This window comes from Phasianus colchicus, chromosome Z (genome assembly GCF_987193195.1).
Source record: "Phasianus colchicus chromosome Z, bPhaCol1.hap1.1, whole genome shotgun sequence".
Lineage (NCBI taxonomy): Eukaryota > Metazoa > Chordata > Aves > Galliformes > Phasianidae > Phasianus > Phasianus colchicus.
The window spans coordinates 56,682,915-56,701,913 of NC_143476.1; the positions used below are offsets into that span (position 1 = coordinate 56,682,915).

Here is an 18,999-nt window from a genome sequence, read left to right on the forward strand (position 1 = left end):
GATGTTGTTCTGCCCAGAAGTGTGTTTTGCTTTCTGAGTATTTTCCCTATCTCTTTCAGGAAACTGACTGAATTTTTCACTTCTCAGCTAAGGGAATCTTTCTCTTAATAGCATCTGAGAAAATTAGGGCTTTGGCTCAGCAGAGCAGGATACAGCCAGAAGAGCTAATCAGCAATGTTGTCTCATATCTTGTTTTACATAATTGGCTTTTCTCCTGTTCCATTTCTCCAAAATTGTGTTTGGAGGGAAACCAGAGGGTGATGAAACCAGAACCTACACCGAGGCATTCTAGTGAAGAATTCCCATAGGGATGCATTATGCAGGAGTTCAGGAGGGACTTGTGAATTGTTGCAGGGCTGAAAGATTATATGAAATATGAACAGTGGCATAGATTTGGTTCTTATGAATGTCTAGGCTTGGGGAACATGTGAAATCCCCATTCCTTCAGGCCTTTTGTCAAATTATGTACAATTTAATTGCTTCTTCATGTCAGCCCCCACAGAGTGGCTACCAAAACTGCCTCACTCTCTATCTCTGAAAAACAGTCAATATTATAGCTGTCATGTATTTGTAATGTACAATGAGCACTTCAGAAATCAAGAACAATTAGTTCAGATCAAAATTAGATTCAGCACAAAACTCCTACATGTGAACTTTAAACTATTGTGTTTTCAATACAGAGCTGTGAGATGTGTCTGATGTAAAGGTTATTCTCTTCCCTTAACTTGATATGTTAGTAACAGTGTTACACTTTTCAAGAAGACAGCAGAAAAACTACTGTTTAAAAGGTAGTCTGGCATGTGTTGAATTGACATAAAAATATTCTTTATATATATCAATTTCCAATTATGTATATGTGCACCTATGGCACTGTGATGCCTTTTTTCATTATATGTTAGTCTGTGTTTCACAAAAATTGGAGTTGCATATATAGATGTTTTCTGTTGGATTTAGATTTAAACAATTTGATCTTTATAGCTGTTTTTACAATTACTGTTATGAATTCTACACCACACTGCAGTGAAATATTGAAGTTATGCTAGATACTTATGTGGAAGTAACACACCACTCACAGTGGTGGTCAAGAAAACCATATATATTTTTAATACAAATTATTTCTAAAAGGGTAAATACCAAAACAGTGAATGTCCACATTGCACATTATCAATTTGTAGTTTACCATTTTTACACAGTTGTTCTTTCCAGAAGAAGGATATTGAAATAACTTGGAGAATGACGGCAAGGATAGTAAAAGGTAATTAAATGATTTCCATGAGATGAAATATTTCACAAATGCTTCATCTGTAGGGGAGAAAAAAAAAAAAAAAAAGGAGTTATCTTGAAAACTATGACTGACATGAAGAAGATGGATGAGCATTTCCTTTCAAAAAGGAGGAAACAATTCCACTTACAGCAGAGAGGAGGGCAATATGAATGCTGAAAGTTTGCATCAAATCAGTAGACGTGTGTGCCCACAGAGCAAGTAGAACACATAGAAACCACAATAGTGCAAGAAGTCTGTAGGGAAAAAAATAGTTGCTAGCTTAGAAATAAATAGGAAAAGTGCTACATACATTCGCCAAGATCTTGTATATGGCATTTGCAGGTGACACAGCAGTGGGCCAGGAAAGCGTTATGTGATCTATTTGGACTGCTATTGCTTAACAAGATCTATTTAATTATTTAAATAATTCTATCCTCATGAGAAATTTGGTAAAATCTTAAGTATTTTTACAATGGAACATCTTAAATAAAGTCAGTAGGCTTAATTCTTTTGTCCAGATGCCAGTACCCATAAGAAGGCAATAGAAAACATTTTAAATGTACTCTTTGTAGTATATTCTTCATTTTAATCAGTTTTTCTCTAGAATTTCCCTCTTGAACATCCATGGACTTTGCTAGTCTTTAAGAAGTCTGTGAGAGCTTGGATGTCTACATCAGTTCTTGGATCTAAGCATTCTCCCTGGGTGTTTCTGAAGAATATTTTATCTTTCCACTTCTTTATCCAATAGCATGATAACGATGCTCAATTACATATGCTTGGTATATATAATATTTCTAAAAGACACAAAGCACAAATACATATTTGCCAGTAAAGATGTACACTTTTCTATTAACTTCTGCTAAGAATGCTTAAAGATAGAATGCTTAAAATTACAATCTCTTGAATGAAAAATTCCTGATAATTGTTTCTTCTAAGTACAGTATAAAAGTTACATCTAGTAAATAAAGAAAAAGTTCAGTTCTGTAACAGTCTGTAGTAACAAATGACAGCATTCTGTGTCCTCCCTGTGTCCTATTCTGTACTGAATACTGCTTGATTTTCAAGGCAGTTCGGCATTGTTCTCGGAACAACTCTGGTGATGAAATGTTTGTGGAATCATAAGAACAGATTGTATATAAATGTAGCTCTGTTGGTCTAAGACCTGATATACAGCCTGTAAGATGCCACTAGTAATAAACAGCTGCTAGAAACAGAAACGTTTTGGGCAATCTAATGATCCATATAGCTTATTGTGCAGAGAGATCAAATCGTAATGCTTCAAGCTAGGCATAGAACTGGTTAATTTGCTGATAATTGGAATGAGGAGTAGAATTTTGGCTTGAGCACAACTAGTAACAAGTCTGTATTGAAGCATCACCATCCTTTCCACTAAGCTAGCTATAAAAGTTTACTGATAAAGGGTCCTTACTCAGAGACAGTGAGATTTTCAAAAGTACCCTTTTAATTAAAGTATACTAATCACATTAGATTGCAATAGCACGTTAGTCACCAGATGCTCCTTCAAATACTGTCTGTAATTTATTTCAGTAATACTCCACTGCCTGTCCAGCTGCTCTGTCCCACTGAGAGGTAGCTTGCAACTCTTCTCTTGCTCCAAACCTGTTTTATAACCTGGTTAATTGGAATTTAAGAAAGTTGGGAAGCAGGGCGTTAGAACTCACCCCCTTTCTGCCCTACTGAAAAAAAGCAAAGACATTTAAAATTACAGAATCACAGAGCCACAGAACTGAAGGGTTTGGAAGGGACCTCTAGAGATCATCGAGTCCAACTGCCCAGCTAAAGCAGATTGCCTATAGTAAGTTGCACAGGAAAGTGTGCAGGTGGGTTTTGAGTATATCTCCAGAGAAGGAGACTCCACAACCTCTGTAGGCAGCCTGTTCCAGTGCTCTGTCACTCTCATAATAAACAAGTTCTTCCTCATGTTTGTAAGGAACATCCAGTGTTCCAGTTTCTGCCCACTGCCTCTTGTCCTATTGTTGCATGCTGCCAAAAAGAGTCTGCCCCCATTGACTTGATTCCTTCACTTTGGTTGTTTATAAACAGTGATGAGATCACCTCTCAGCCTTCTCTTTTCCAGGCTGAACAGTCCCAGATCTCTCAACCTTTCCTTGTACTGGAGATACTCCAGACGCTCAGTCATCTTTGTTGTCCTCCTTTGTACTCTCTCCAATAGTTCTCTGTATTTTTTGAATGAGGAACCCTGAACTGGACACAGTATTCCAGATGTGGCTTCACCAGGGCAGAGCAGAGAGTACTCTTTTTTAAAATAGCTTTAATTCAGAGGTCAGCAGTTAAGCATTCCAGCTGCAAAACATGTTAAATATCTAGATTTTATTTTCCTGAAAAAATTATTTTCTGTATTCATTTCTAATATTTGTTCTCCTGCATAAGAGGTCACTACTGAACTCATTCCTACTACTACTTTAGTTTTTTTCATTTATGGTGATCTGGGTTGAATATGTTAATAATTCATAAGTTTGCAGAATTAAATGTGAAGCATCCACTTCTCTAAAAGTGTTGTCCATATTTTAGATCGCGTCATATAGGAAAATATACTATCTTTGCTTTACACTGTCTTTGCTTATTGTTTGTTGTTTTACTTCCTATCAAAATACTGGTGTTTCTATGGTATTAGTATTTTCATTACCAAAGAGAATTATAATAAGAAACTTTAAAAGTATCACGTCAAAGACAGTTGTCCTGCAACATCAATTGCATACAGTGCCAGCATCCTGAATGGTGCTGCTGAGTGATATATGTAAATGAATTCCTTGTGTTAATTTCTAAAGAGAAGAGGTGTCTTCCATCCAGGCATTTCACTTCGAAGTAGGATCTGAATTTTTACTCAGTTATCCAAATTATCCAAAGTCTTTTCTCCCTTCTTGTTTTCTCTGTCCTCCCAACCAAACCCAACTCCTTTGTGTTAGAATGCTAGCAGTCTTTTTCTGCTGACTCCCCAGTTGCATTCTCTACCTCATTGAGCTGCTTATGAGCTGTGTTCCTGACGCTGCAACTTCCTCTGCCTTTTACATTCTACACAAACCATTTTGATCTGACTCTGTGTTCAAGAGATCATCCAGGATGTGCTTGGAAGCATTTCATACTCATTGCTCTATGATGTGCAGTAGTAGTACTCATGGATCATAGTTTTGTTGGAACAGAACATGTCTGTATGCATAGGTTGTTCCAAAAGCAATGTCTTCTACTTGTTTCCATGGAATCAATAGCCGATGCAAAGAGCACAATAATGATTCGATAGAGCCAATTATCAGCTGCAAAACACTATTTTTCAACATGTATCAAATTTTAAGCTTACACCACTGTGCATCTACTCAGCTTCACGCATCCTGGGTCCACAGGAGCTCATGCAGGGAATTTTAATGCTTGTATCTATCTGTGCAGTAGGTGGACAGTTTGTGTTATATGTGTGAAGTTGAAATCTCACTGAAAAGTAGAGGAGGACATGTATCCATATGTAGAAGTAGAGAGGAATTCATCCAAACTTACAGGGAAAAAAAAAGTAAACATTGATTTAAAAAAGAAGTAAACATTGATTTAAAATGTAGAATTACTTCAAAAAAAAAAAAAAAAAAAAAAACAACTAAATGCTTTTCATATAAAAATGCTCTTCAGAGTTGATTTCACATAGGTACTTATGGGTACTCAGTCACATGGATCACTCAATTAGTCCCTGGATTTTAAAATGTTCAAGCTGTATTTTACATTACTGATTTTTAATTAAGCTGAAAGCAATGCTTGTATCTGAAAGACAAAGATTTATGCTTATAACTTTCTGAAAAGTTATGTTCATTACAGTACAGCAAATGTGGTGAGAAACAGCGACAAACCCTGGCTTCTCTGGAAAAATGCCATTGTTGATTAATCATAATATATTTCAGCTGTGTATGGATTTCTGAGTTACCCTGTAAACACACTGCTTTCATTCTTCGGAGATTAACAATCTCTCTTGTGTGCTCAGGTTCCCTCTAGCTTAGTACACTGTTTCTTTTGAAGGATTTATTTTCCTGGGTTGAACTTTAAGGACTCGGAGCACCTTATCACACTTCCATAAGCTTGCTTTCTGAGGGGGAACGACGTGGGGAAAAAAGCCTGTCACAGCTTGTGCCAGTCAAATCCAAGCTCTCAGGGGATTTGTTTTTCTTTTGGCGTCAGATCAGATGTTCAAATGAAGGGGTGTTTTGGGGCTGCGAGCGCATGTCCACCAGACCCTTAACAAGGCTAATCCCACAGCAGCACACTGCAAGCAGCAATGAGTGGGTGCAAGGGCTCCACTCTGCTGCCATCTCTGCAGACAGGCTGAACGCCTTGTTCAGGGAGCAAACACAAAAGTCTTGTTAGCAATGACCAGCAGCAGCAAAATGTCTACAGCAGAGTTTGCTCTGGGATAGACTTAGACACCAAGCATGATGACCAGGTAAAAAAGCAGGGGGGCAAAAATGATCTCTGTGGGATTTTACACGTATCTGACAGAGGTATTTTATTGAGAGATCCAAGCTGTAAGTAAACTAAATCCAAATGTAAGTACAGCATATACTTCAGGAATTCACTGTGGACTTTAAATTTTTTCATGAATTAATGTTGAAGACGTGCTTGTGAAAAAGCAGATACAAGAGATAAGCTTTTTATTCTACTGTTATTGCAAATACTTTTCTAAACTTTTTACTGCTTTATTAATTGAAATGATAAACAAGTGTTTAATGCAGACTGTTTTGTAATTAACTTGTTAATTTCCTCAAATTATTCTAATTCCTCTATGAAGTCCTTACTGCAAGTGACAAAATTTATTATACCTTCGAGCCTTGCATTTCATTGCAAATGTTCTCCGTGACAGAACAGTACCTGACATGGAGCAGTAAAACTAGGTGCTTTCTTTTTAGTTTGAAATAACTTTAAAATGAGAAAACCGTGTATTGGTGTGCTTGAACTGTCAGGTAGGACAGTGTATTCTTCGAAATCTAAAACCCAAGAAGTCTTTTTCCTTTTATGTGAAAAACGGATTTTTTTTTAAATCAGGCTATTATTTTTTAATTTTACATTTGAAGAAGTGTGATGAAGATTCCAATTATTATGTTAGGCAGATATGGGTTTCTTTCTGTGTAGACAGAGAGTATGGAAGAGTGCAACTCCTATGTTACCTTTCTGCAAATGCTTTTGATGTTTAAATGACTTGAGTTAATGGTCATCTTTTAAAATGATGCATTAGGTCTGTGTAGCAAGTAAATTCACTAAGGAAAACTGTAGAGAAAGGCATTAAATTAATACATTTAATGAAGAAATTTCCAGGGAGTCTTTGCAACATGGGTGAGAATCATGGTGTAGAAATTCTACTTTTGGATAAAAGCTGCTCATTCTTTCTAGAGAAGATGAAGGATGTCATGAGCATGTAGTTTGTCCTAAAGTAAACATGCAGTAAGCTAAGTTGGCTTTAGTCAATAAGCGTCCTTTTCTCATCAAGTTACTATATACATGCAACTAGGGAGATTCATAAGTATGCAGTTTCTTAGCATTGCCCTCCTTGGGCAATATAGAACACTTATGTACTCTAGAAACTGAGAGTACAGGGAAATTTCAAGAATAGGTGGTAGGTAGGTAGGTTGGTGGAAAGAATTTCAATTGTTAGCATTATAATGCTTGAATAATAATTGAAACTTCCTTTTTTCTATACAACACACAGAACAATACAATAGAATAAGAAAAATCTTAGCTTTCCCACATAGCTTAAAATATTATCCAGTAAGAGGTCAAATCAAGTTCTTGAAGTCCATGCTGAATATCTTGACAAATCTAGAAAATTAGTTTTTAAGCCTTTCCTTGCCTGAAAAGACTATCAAATTGAAAAAATGTTCAATACAATATACAGTGTTGTGAGTATTATTAGCACTATAGGCTTACCAGTATTTTGAAGTTGTAATAATTTTGAAATTCAAGGTAATCTTCCCTGTGCATACTATGACTTTTTAGATTTTTCAGAATTTTTATTTAATTGTCCTTTGCTTAAACATAATACAAATCTTGTCCCACATTCTCTAACAGGTTAAATTTCTGGTTGCTACAGAAAGGAAGAACAGTCAAATATGACTATATTTAATATTTTTAAAAGGCATTTTTCATGCTAAATTGTCTGCCTTTCTTGCAAAACATGAAGTTGAGCAGATTTTTCAAATAAAAATGAGAATTGAAAGAAGATAAAATATTGTTATATAATGTGAGTTATCAATTTTTTATGTACCATGAGTGAGGTGTAAGGAGTTTTTATGTACCAGGAGCGAGGTGTAGTTATGAATTGTTAGTATGGTACTTTATACTACTAGTGTTAGTTGACTCCAAGAAATCTCCGCAGTTCATAGTGATTTCCAAAAATCCCAGAGAAACATGCTTCTGTTTTTCTGTCTTTAAAAATGATAGTAGGCTACAGATCTATCTAACAAAAAGACGTTAAATAGTAGGCGTGGAATTTTATAAAGGCTGTTTCATACTGTATTTTTTCACAAAAGCAAGGTGCTCAGATTTCATTTAAATGGTCTCATTTCACCTTACTTAATTTCCAAGTGGCTTCTTCATAGTTCCTCTAGTTCTGTTTATGTTGTGCAATTAAATAGGTAATTTTATTATTTAAATATATTTTATAAAATCTCCTTTTTTGTAATAAATTTTTAAAGAAACATTCCAATGTATCTGTTTATTAAATGAAATAATTTAACAATGGAGACTGAGCTGAGAGAAATTACTTAATTTCCTGAAAGTATCTGGGGAAGATCAGGACATGGAATTAACTGACATAGCTGCATTTCACTTAGTTTCATAATTTACATGAATTGGTCACCTAACTCTTAACGTATTCTCTGACTTTATCAGAGCTTTTTGTACTGTGTTTTAAAAATGAGTCTCTTTTGTTGTTTTTTGGGTTTTTATTATTTTTTTTTCTATTGGAATGTCCATGTATTAAACTATATTTTCTAGCTCTATGTTAAACAGCCACACTGGCGCCGGTACTAAAAATCCCAACGGAATCATGGTGCTATCAATTTTATTTTGAGATTTTTTTTCTATTTTCTGAGATTCTTTTTTTATTTGAGTTGTGTCACTATATTTAAAAAGTATTTTCGATAAACAGCTGTGATTGTCTCTCCTGTGCAAAAAGATAATAATAATTTACAGTTTGATGGAATTCTCCAGTGATTGCCCTTATGAGAATGTAATTGACAGCATAAAAGTCAACTGGCTAGCAAAGATGAAAAAAATGCAAGACCTTCTCTTGAGTGCGATAGAGGAGGAAACCACAAGTTTAATAGAAAGTGCTTACTCTGTGCAACTTGTGTACTCTGCATTTGTGAACTTGTGCACATAAATGCAAAGTCAGCTACTTTTTCTTTCACGTTTTAAATTTTCTCTTCAAAGGTATTGTAAGCTATGTTTAGCAAACAGAACCTAATGCTTTTTCTCTCTCTTTTTAGGCACAGAAATCATGGATAGAAAGAGCTTTTTACAAGAGAGAATGTGTTCATATCATACCCAGCACCAAAGACCCCCATAGGTAATTGCCTGCTACTTGCATGAAAATCAAGTCAGTTACAAGGAAGTGTCTTATCCATACGCATGTGTTTGTATACAGATAAAAAATAGCTTGTAATGCTGTATTTAATAATTGGTTGAATTACAGATGAAGAGATGGATTCCTATGAGCACTATTTTTTTTACATTTCTAAACATACTTCATCAAAGAGACATGAAAGGTCATGTGTCTGTGTTTAATTTAGAATCATAGAATCACTAAGGTTGGAAAAGACCTCTAAAATCATCCAGTTGTTGGATATCACCAATATTTCCCACTAAACCATGTCCTTCAACACAATGTCTAAACGTCCCTTAAACACCTCCAGGGTTGATGACTCCACCACCTCCCTGGGCAGCCCATTCCAGCACCTGACCACTCTCCCAGAGAAGTATTTCCTAACATCCAACCTGAATCTCTCCTGTGCAACTTGAGGCAATTCTCTCTAGGAATTTCCTCATCTTCACAAGAAACTTTCTGGTTTGGAACCAAATATTGCCAAATATTTATATATATACAGAAAATTGTGGTGAACTACTAATTTTGAATATCTGCTCCTGCATGCAAAAGACTATTATCAACCTAATATTCTCTGAGGACATAGAAAATGTTATTGAAATATATGATAATGCAAACAAAATATAGAAAGAAATGTTTGTATCTGTACCATATTTGTTTGGGATAGCAAAAATGAGATCAGCAGAGTTGAAAGACTTTTGAAGGGAAAGATGTATAGGCTATTTATTATGTCTTGTTTATGTACATGCATGTGATACTAGATTTCTGCTTGTTTAATATCATAGGTGTTGCTGTGGGCGTCTAATTGGTCAACATGTTGGACTGACTCCGAGTATCTCCGTTATCCAGAATGAGAAAAACGAGAGCAGGCTTACTCGCAATGACATCCAATCAGAGAAGTGGTCCATCAGCAAGCACACGCAGCTCAGCCCAACAGATGCTTTTGGAACCATTGAGTTCCAAGGAGGAGGCCACTCCAACAAAGCCATGGTAATCATGTTTTTCTCTTAGATAAATGATGTTGCTAGCTGGATTAAAAAGAAAAGAAAAGTAAAGGAAAAACATTCCCAAATATTAAACAAATAATTCACTTTGAATTATTATTTAGTGTTAGAACACACGATACGTTATTATGTATTGTGTTCCAAACAACTGGTGAACAGAAAGAACTGTAAAAGCTAGAGGGCAGCATAGAAGGGGCTACTTTTGTAATAACTAAAGACATGCTAACAGGCAGCTATCTTAATTTTCTTTCAGTGACCCCCTACTTATCTTTTTCTGAATGTTTTAGAATCCAGCTGTGACTTCCCATTGCTGGGTGTGTCTGCAAGGCTGAAAAACTTGAGATAGATCTCCAGAGAGTTCCTCCAGACATATGTTAAAGAATAGACCATTTAGACTCACTTGCTTATTTTTCAGTGAAATACCATTGTCTAAGCAAAGAACTGAGAAATACTTTTTCTGCTACAGGTTTCCTTGATCAAGGAAGTCTGTATTATGACTCATTCCTAATACGATGTTATGAAGTAATACAAAGTTTTGAAGTATGTTAATCTGAATGCATTTTTCCATTAAGTGAGAGAAGTTTGCAGTGCCCACGCTAACCTATGCATGTATTTCTGTATAGCAGTACTTGAAAAGAAGAATGTATCTGGCTTGAGCTAAACTGCAGTTCCTGTGGCTTTGGGAATCATAAGCAAGCCTGTATCTAGCATACTGTGGCTAAGACAGAGCTCTGAGCAGCTGTGAGGAGAGAGCCAGAACCACAGGTGCTCTCCAGAATAACCTGCCCAGCAACCTAGTGCTATCTTCTTTGCGTGAATTCCTTGCAGGATTCTCAGGACTGTTGTACTATTAGAAGGATAGATAGATGGCAGGCTCAATACTGCACTGTGAAGAGCCTGGTATTCTGCTCAGATGTGTATGTAGTGGATAGAGGTGGAAATATTACTTGGGTGATTAGTTCTGTTTACCCATATGGATGGATTCTGCTATTGGAAACCAGAAAACACTGTTGACCCAAGAAACAAATAGCAAATTAGGTCATTTCTTTGCAAATATCATAGACACCTTATGTTCACTTGGTAAATAATCACCTAAAAATCTGCAAGGCCGTTTTTGGAAAGTGAATATGATTGAGCAAATTACATATAGGCTGAACAAAATTGACATCCTCCTTGGCACCAATATGAATCAAACTACGTTGTTGGTATCTTCACAAGAAGTAGAAATAAAACAGAATGCTTTTCAACCAAACTGAGATAGTTTCAGAGAAGTAGTTACTATCATGCTATTATCTGTATAGTATTACATTATTTTAAGCTCTTTATGAGAGAGAGTAATCAGTAGAACTTTCTGAGTGATATACATGAAGAGCTCTTTAAAGCAACAAACTGCCCAAGGCATTTGGAGTTGCTCTGTACTAATTAGGAGTTTAGGGAAGGTGTTGATATTAATTGTATTACAAGATCTCTGGTCTTCTCTGTTGGGATTATGGTACCATAAAAGAACAGGAGATGCTTCAAGGTATATGCCACGTGCTCAAACAAATATATTTGAAATAAAAGGAAATCAACGTGAACAATAGAAAAACCTTGATGCAGAATGCAGTCAGGACTTCAAACAAGCAAAAATAAGACCATGAAGTATTTGGAAAAGAGAAGAAAAGCAGGTTAAAAATCTCAGAGATCTAAATAACTAAAAATTCAAGGAAAACTATAGATGGAACATTTATTGCTTGAAAAACTCTGGATTTATCTTAATAGTTCTAGAATCAGGAAGATGGCTGTATCTATGATCCTACTGCTGAAGTGTAGGAATAAAATTCTTCATAAATTAAGTATCTCTTCAAAAGCTCCAGAAACTCAGTCATTCTGCTACTAGGAAAAGTTCTTCAAATTTAGCAATTCATTTAGCAAAAAATCTCTGAAAGGGTGTCCCATTTGGCTAACATCAGTGACGTCTAAAGCACAAGTAAGGAGTGAATAATGAATGATGATGACAATTAATTGGTTAATAATAATAATACTAATAAAAATCAAACTTTGTTATATTGTAGTGTCTTTATCGCTAAAAATAGTGTGAAGGTGTCCTTATAATCATAATTTCATTACCACACATTATTGTAGAGTAGATTTTAGTCAAGAAGCTGGCTAATTAGCTGTTGCAGTTTTATTAACAGAAAAAAAAAAAAAAAAAGAAACTTCTGTCTCTGAATTTGCTGGACACAAGATCTTTCCCATAATAAGCAACAAACGTATCAAATAAGTGTTTTCTCTGTCCACATTTCAAAACCCAAATAACAGCAAACCCGGAACATAAATCAAGTGGAGGAGGGAGGGAAGGATTAGATGTAACACAACATGAAAAATGAATCTTTGTTCTTTTCTAAAAATAGACTACTTAGTTACTTTCTAATTACTGGATATCAAATATCACTATAGCATAAAAGCTGATTTTTCCTAATAGTCACATTAAGAAGTAGGTTAATTATATGCCTATTGCCTAAAAGAATAAACGTATAAATGAGCAAGATTTAGCAAGATAACCAAGATCAAGCAAAGCTTCAGGGAAGAACTTTATTTATTATTCTGAAATGAATGACTATACCTGAAATTTTTAAGTGTTATGAACACGGAACAGAAGAGAACCATCTTGTTCTGTATGAAGAGCAAATCTAGTAGCTTTTTCTGAATCAAGGCTAGAAGAAATGAGATGGCATTTTGTAACATAAGCAACTGTAACTTCAGATTTGCAATTGGGAACTAATACTCATAGTCAATTCATGCAACAGATCAGTGGATATAAGACCGACAGATAATTATTTCCTCCACTGGAAGTAATAGAATTGGATTTTATTAATACATATATGAGTTTGATGGAAAATATACATTTTTTGCATGTAAAATATAGTACTTTACACGCATACATTGTACTGCTAAAAGAGCAGTACAAACTTATAACAGTTGACACCAGACTACTAAAAATAATGTCTCTAGTTGGGGAAAAAAAGAGCAATTTTAACAGCAGTTATAGATTGGAATGAAACAGTGAAGAGAATTTCAGATTGCTGTTCCCAGTAGGATTGGCTATGCCATTGATTTTGATTCTGAAAACACATAAAACAAAAATTCTCAAACAGAATGAATTCTGCTAATACAATTGAGTTGTTAATCTTCAGAGAGACTACACTAAGATATTTAAATCAATAAATAGATGAGAGTACAACAGATTATAAACACATAGCAGAGGTTTGATAATATTTGTTAATGAGATCAGTTACTGAAGAGGCCTTTCTTTCAGACTTCCTGTAAATACAGATGATCCTGCAAAAATTTGAAGGGTTTAAGATTTTTATCAATCATCTCTTGCTTTCTTTACAAGCAGTTCATCCCATTAACTTTTGAGAAACACATTTAATGATCTTTCTGTTTATGTTTCATTGTTTAATGGCAAATTTTCAGTTCTGGCAACTGTAAAAAGTTATCTTCATGTACGGGTGAGAACAGAAAGATATGGGAATACACAGACCTTTTCGATAGCCTTTGCAATAAATCAGTCAATTTAAAAGAAATGAGAGAGAAAAGTGATTAACAAAATCTAATCCTCTTGTATCACTTGGCATTTAGTAGTTTAAGAAATAGCATGCATGATTTCCTCTAACTATATATTAGCAATTTATTACCCTGACTCTGAGAGTAATTATTAAAATAAAGTGACAGAATGTATTCCAATTATGGATAATAATCGGAATGATTTCAAAACAGAGACATTCTGCTCATTAGTTCACTAGATTTGGCTATTTTGCTGTGATGCATTTTGCATTGAACCTATGACCAAACTTACCTAGTTCTTAAAATTTAGCATCTGCCCTTCCATAGAGGGGAAAAAAAGAAAAACACCTTTACATAATATTCTTATAACTTCAAAATTGCTTTGATCATGGTTTTTCAAGGTTACCTACAAGATGATTGTTTGAAGAACTTTAGTGAGTTAAATTCTTTCATTGTACTTTTTAATAACTTACTCTTAATCAAATCCATTCCAATAATACCTTGGGTTTAATGTTTCTTATGGATCATGGGGTCATTAAAATACATAAATAGAATTCTGAAGCATACATACTGTTTCTCTCATAGAGTTTCTTACATATGGATTTTTCACACATACACTTTAATAAGGATGTTTAGAAATCAACAACATAAATGTGTATTTTTGCTTTTCAAATGTATTGAGTCTTGTCAAGGCTGTGTAAAAAGCACATTAAAAGCCAGGAGTGTTGTGAAAATGTAGAGATAATCCCTTAAATCGCATAACCCATAAAAAAAAGTATCAAGCTTTTTTTTGTTGTTGTTATTGAATTTGTATTCAAAGGGGCATTTAACAGAATTCAAAAGATGGTGTCATATATGAAGAAAAATGGAGAATAACATCAAAAGACATCTGTTCGAAGGCCATGTAAATCAGTGATGCTCCTTCCACTGGCTGATTAGTGAAACTTAGAGAAGCCTTCAAATGTTAAGGAGAAAATTAACTTACAAGGAGCCAGTTTGATTTTTGTCTAAATTACAGTTTTGCTGTTGAATGTAGTGTGAAAAGGGACAGACTTATTTTCTGTGAAAGTTACACATTGAGGGATCAGTCTTTAGCTTGTAGAACTATCTGCAATGGTGGAATCTTATGTGAGACAGGGGAAATATCTACCAAGTCTTTACTTGCATCAAAGAGAACCAGAAGAGCAGTGTTGGATTGCCTGCCAGATCACAGAATGTTGTCTGAAGATATTTTCATTGATGAAATAAAATAAAATCAGGCTTTATTCTGAATCTATCTCCTTCCTGTGACTCTCGTCAGCTGTTACGCACATGTACTTTCATAAGAAGACTGTTCTTGAGTAACAGTTGTATTTTTACTGCTCAGTAACCTTGACTTTTGCCCTAAAGCATTGGAGTCCAACTTGCAAACATTTGACTGTTTGATGGGCAGTAGGCATGGTTATTTTTCAGGAAGCACTTTGATAAAAAAAAAAAAAGAAACAAGTGTTGGCATGAAATGGTGCTCTTGCTGACAGCCTCAGTGCTAGTTTTGGTATTGAGTGGGCAAGACAAACATGGTGATCTTTCATTTTATGGTCATATGTTGAAATCAGTCAAGTCTGTCAGGGTATAAAAAGACACTAAAAAGTCAAAAAAACAGTTAGTGGATGGGTTATGTAATGTACAATTGATGTCACTGGTACATTCATTTTAGTAGCAGACAGAATGACACTGTGGCCTGTGCTTTCCAAAAGTTTTGGTCATTACTGATATGAATTCACTTTGTCTACACACTCTCCAGTGTGTTAAAATTTTGGCAGCCCCTGAATCCTAATCAAGACCATTACTCTCACCATATGATCTGGTCAGTGAGATTTTCCCATGAAGGTAGTTGAATGGGTAGCTACTGCTGATACAGTTAACGCATAGAAGCTCAGGAGTACCATACACTATGCCAAACATCATTACTGTATACTGTTTGTCTTGCAGCTATTAAGAACGTGCATGACAATTATAGAGAACATTACTGATGTACTGGGACAAATATAGATTCACAAGTTCATGCTCATCTTTCAGTTTGGCTGTGTCCCACTTGCTTTCCTCAGCTGATTTGCACAAATGGGCTTCTGCTTCCAGAAATGCTGGAAATGGCTATTCGTTCTTTCTTGCAAAGAAACCTGGATATTATCGATTTCTTCTGGAAAAAAAGTTGAGTCCATATTTCTTACTCAACTGGAAAGGTGTCCACCTTACTAACATGTGCTGACTAAAGCAGAACAATCTTATGGCTATAAATACGATTAGACATGATAAAACAGGACAAAGGGATTACATTATATATGTGGATATTATGTTATTTGTCATGCTGCAATGAGTAATGTAGATCTGGGTATTCCTACAGCTGAAAACAAAGGTCCCTGTGTTATGTACCTGATGGCTGTGCTGACAATCAGGGGAAAAAATCCTGAAATAACTCCATAGGTATTGGTTCAAACAGACATTTGATAGCTTACTGGCTTTTGATAACCTATTTTATTTGGTAAAGGTGGCCCTTCCAAATCTTACAGACTATAGAAAGGTTTTATATCATCTTTTCATAACCCTTTGGTGCTGTATGAAAAAAAAAATCAAAACAGCATTTGCCGTGCTACAAGTTTTGTGAAACTATTCATACTTCAGAAATGGAAAGAGTGAGGAAAAAAGCCCAAGAGAGAAGGGCTTGCCAGGCAGAGAGAGGTCTGTGTGCATTGTAGTGGGACTGTAGAGAATTTGAAGGCAGTTGCTACCTTTGAGAACACACACACACATAGACATATTCTCCCTTGAGACAAAATACTGCAGATGCAACACAGAAGAGCCAAGATCTGAAATGTGTAAGTGTGTTTCAGAATAATTTTAAGGGGCCTATGCTTTGTCAGGCAAATTCCTGAATATGTGCAAATCCGTCTGTAAGTCACAAGACAGTATTCATTCATTTGAAAAGTACATCTTTCATAGTCTTGCTCAATTTAAACTTGTATGTAACTGAATAACCAAACTTGTTTCTGTTACTTCCTGTTTTGAGTGTTTGATTTTGTTAATTTCAAAATAAGATACAAGCAAATTCAGTTGTGACTGGGTTGTTTTTGTCAGAGTACTTAAATGTTTCCATTTTCTGCGTCATTAATTTCAAGACATATACATATGAAACATTGCTAAGCATGTAGATACAATTCCATAATTTCCTAAAAGGATAACCATCCAGCTTGTGAATTGAAAGTGTTCCATTATTCCTAGTAGCCTAGTTTTCTACAAAAATCTGCAAAAAATTATCAACTTTGCAATTAGTTAATGCCTTTGTCATGAAGTTTGCCTTTTTTTTCTGTGTTCTATTGGGCATAGGTCATATGCATTAGGCATCACTAAGTATAACCAGTCTTTTTTTTTCTTTACTACTGCCCTTATTTCTGCAGTATGTACGTGTGTCTTTTGACACAAAACCTGACCTTCTTCTGCACCTGATGACCAAAGAGTGGCAGCTTGAGCTCCCAAAACTTCTCATCTCTGTGCATGGGGGCCTTCAGAATTTTGAACTTCAGCCAAAGCTCAAGCAAGTCTTTGGGAAAGGCCTCATTAAGGCTGCTATGACAACTGGAGCATGGATATTCACTGGAGGAGTAAACACAGGTAACAGCAACCTTGAAATGAAATCACAGTGGTATCTATGAGATTTCACCAGTCTGACAGAAAAAAAAAATAGGGCTGATTGGATTAGGTAAACATGGCGTGTTTTATTTTATTAGTGCTGACGGTACTATGTGTAAACATGAAAATGCCAAGTTTATACCAGTCTGGCAGCTACCAAGGAATACAAGGTTTACTTAAGCAGGAAAAACACACTGGGGAGATGAAAATAAAGCCTCCTGTAAGGCAATTATATTAGTAGTGAAGACTTGACAAGATCAACAGTGACCTACAGAGACAGAATACTAACCGGAAGCTCAAGAAGTCAAACTTGTATTGCATAAAACAAAAACATTTTTTGTCCAGAAAAGATATTTCACTTTCTCTTTTAAGACGTTCTGAAATGCTAAAGGAAAAAAAATGTTGATGTGATGGAAACTTTACTGTGAATAAAAATCACTTTTTCCTTTCCTGCAGACCTATATTTTCCTATTACTCCTGGAGCAAGGGAGATAATATTGCCATTTGTATTCAAAGTTGAACACATCTGTAACATACCATATGGGCCTTCTAAGAACCCAAGACAGCAGCTGGCTCAACTCTTGTGTGAGACAGCACATCAGTTTGGGGAATAATATGCTAAACCTAGTTCCCTTGATAAATAAATGTTGGGAATTAGCTTCCCAGCTATCCTCCTTGCAAGGAGGCAGAGAGGAGGAGAGAGTCAGAAGAAAAACAAAGATTTTTGCTAAATGCAAAACGTTTTGAGCCAGGATTGACGTACTTGTCAATTCTTGCCATTCTTATTTGCTGCAGTAACTCTATAATTTATTAGTTCAGTAATCCCACAGAGTGTTTCCTCTTACTGTCTATGGATATATTGTAATCACTCTATCATGCATTAGTTTTAATGCTTTGGGGATCAAATCCTATGTATTTGAATATGTGTGCTAAATGAGAGTCCTGGGCTATTTGGCTTACAGGACACATAAAATTTAAAACAATAGTAGGTTTTATCACATCAGCAATATACGTAGAAAAGAAGAGGCATAATTATCTGTTAGATAAATAAGTATTGGTGTTACACATGTACAAGCAACATCCCTCATGACTGCAGAACAAGGAAGAAAACCAGGTTAAATTTTTACCTCTTTATTGTGGTGATAATAATTCTGTTAATTGCCCAATACTGTTGTGATGACATTGCAAAGACAGACAAGTTTTTAATTTAAAAACATATTAGAAAACTGTAGAAGTTGTACAATCACTGTAGTATACACACCACATGAACAGTGGAAATCACCCTACAGAAATTTTATAAGCAGCAACCAAATATAATGTTTGCATTTAGCAAACACATAACTGCATAATACTGTTTTTTCAAAACATCATAGTTGTGAATGCCAGAGCAGTGCAAAATAAACCAGAAAAGTCAACATTGTTACTGCTGAATTTTTTTTCATGTAATCTAAAGTGACCTATTCAAAACAATTAACTTCAGGTTGTGATGTGTTATTATAAAAAGGCATAATTTTGTGTTCTTGAATACCTCTGGTTGCTACTTCTGAATCACGTAGCAGAATACCAGGTTGCTTCAGGTCTAGGTTTTCAAATTATATAGGTGAAAATTAAGTGTTTTGTCTCTATGTGACACTGTAAAAAATTAAGATTTTTTTCTATCTAGTCAGTTCTGTTCATATTGAATTTTTACACCAGGTTTCTCTCAAGGAGTAGAATTGAAAAATCTGAAAAGCTTCCGTCATGTTGTGAATCAGTGTGCCAGGAATAGTACTTATCTAACTATAAACCTGATTAGTAATAACTTCAACAAGCTGCTCAGAATATTCATCCTATATTGAAAGTTGATTATCCTAAATAGCTGAATTTCTTATACTCTGGGTTGTAGTTTAAATTATAGCTGATTC

At 35.2% G+C, this 18,999-nt stretch overlaps 1 protein-coding gene across 5 annotated transcripts in view; it reads left to right on the top strand.

Annotated features, from left to right (window-relative positions):
• The window catches only part of TRPM3 (transient receptor potential cation channel subfamily M member 3), a 382,389-nt gene that overhangs the window by 240,515 nt on the left and 122,875 nt on the right, over positions 1–18,999 (top strand). For all 5 annotated transcript variants that reach the window (XM_090130625.1, XM_090130627.1, XM_090130626.1 and 2 more), the window contains exons 2-4: positions 8,761–8,840; positions 9,662–9,866; positions 16,864–17,077. In XM_090130625.1, the coding sequence (XP_089986751.1) occupies positions 8,761–8,840; positions 9,662–9,866; positions 16,864–17,077 (499 nt within the window). The remainder of the gene's footprint in view (positions 1–8,760; positions 8,841–9,661; positions 9,867–16,863; positions 17,078–18,999) is intronic.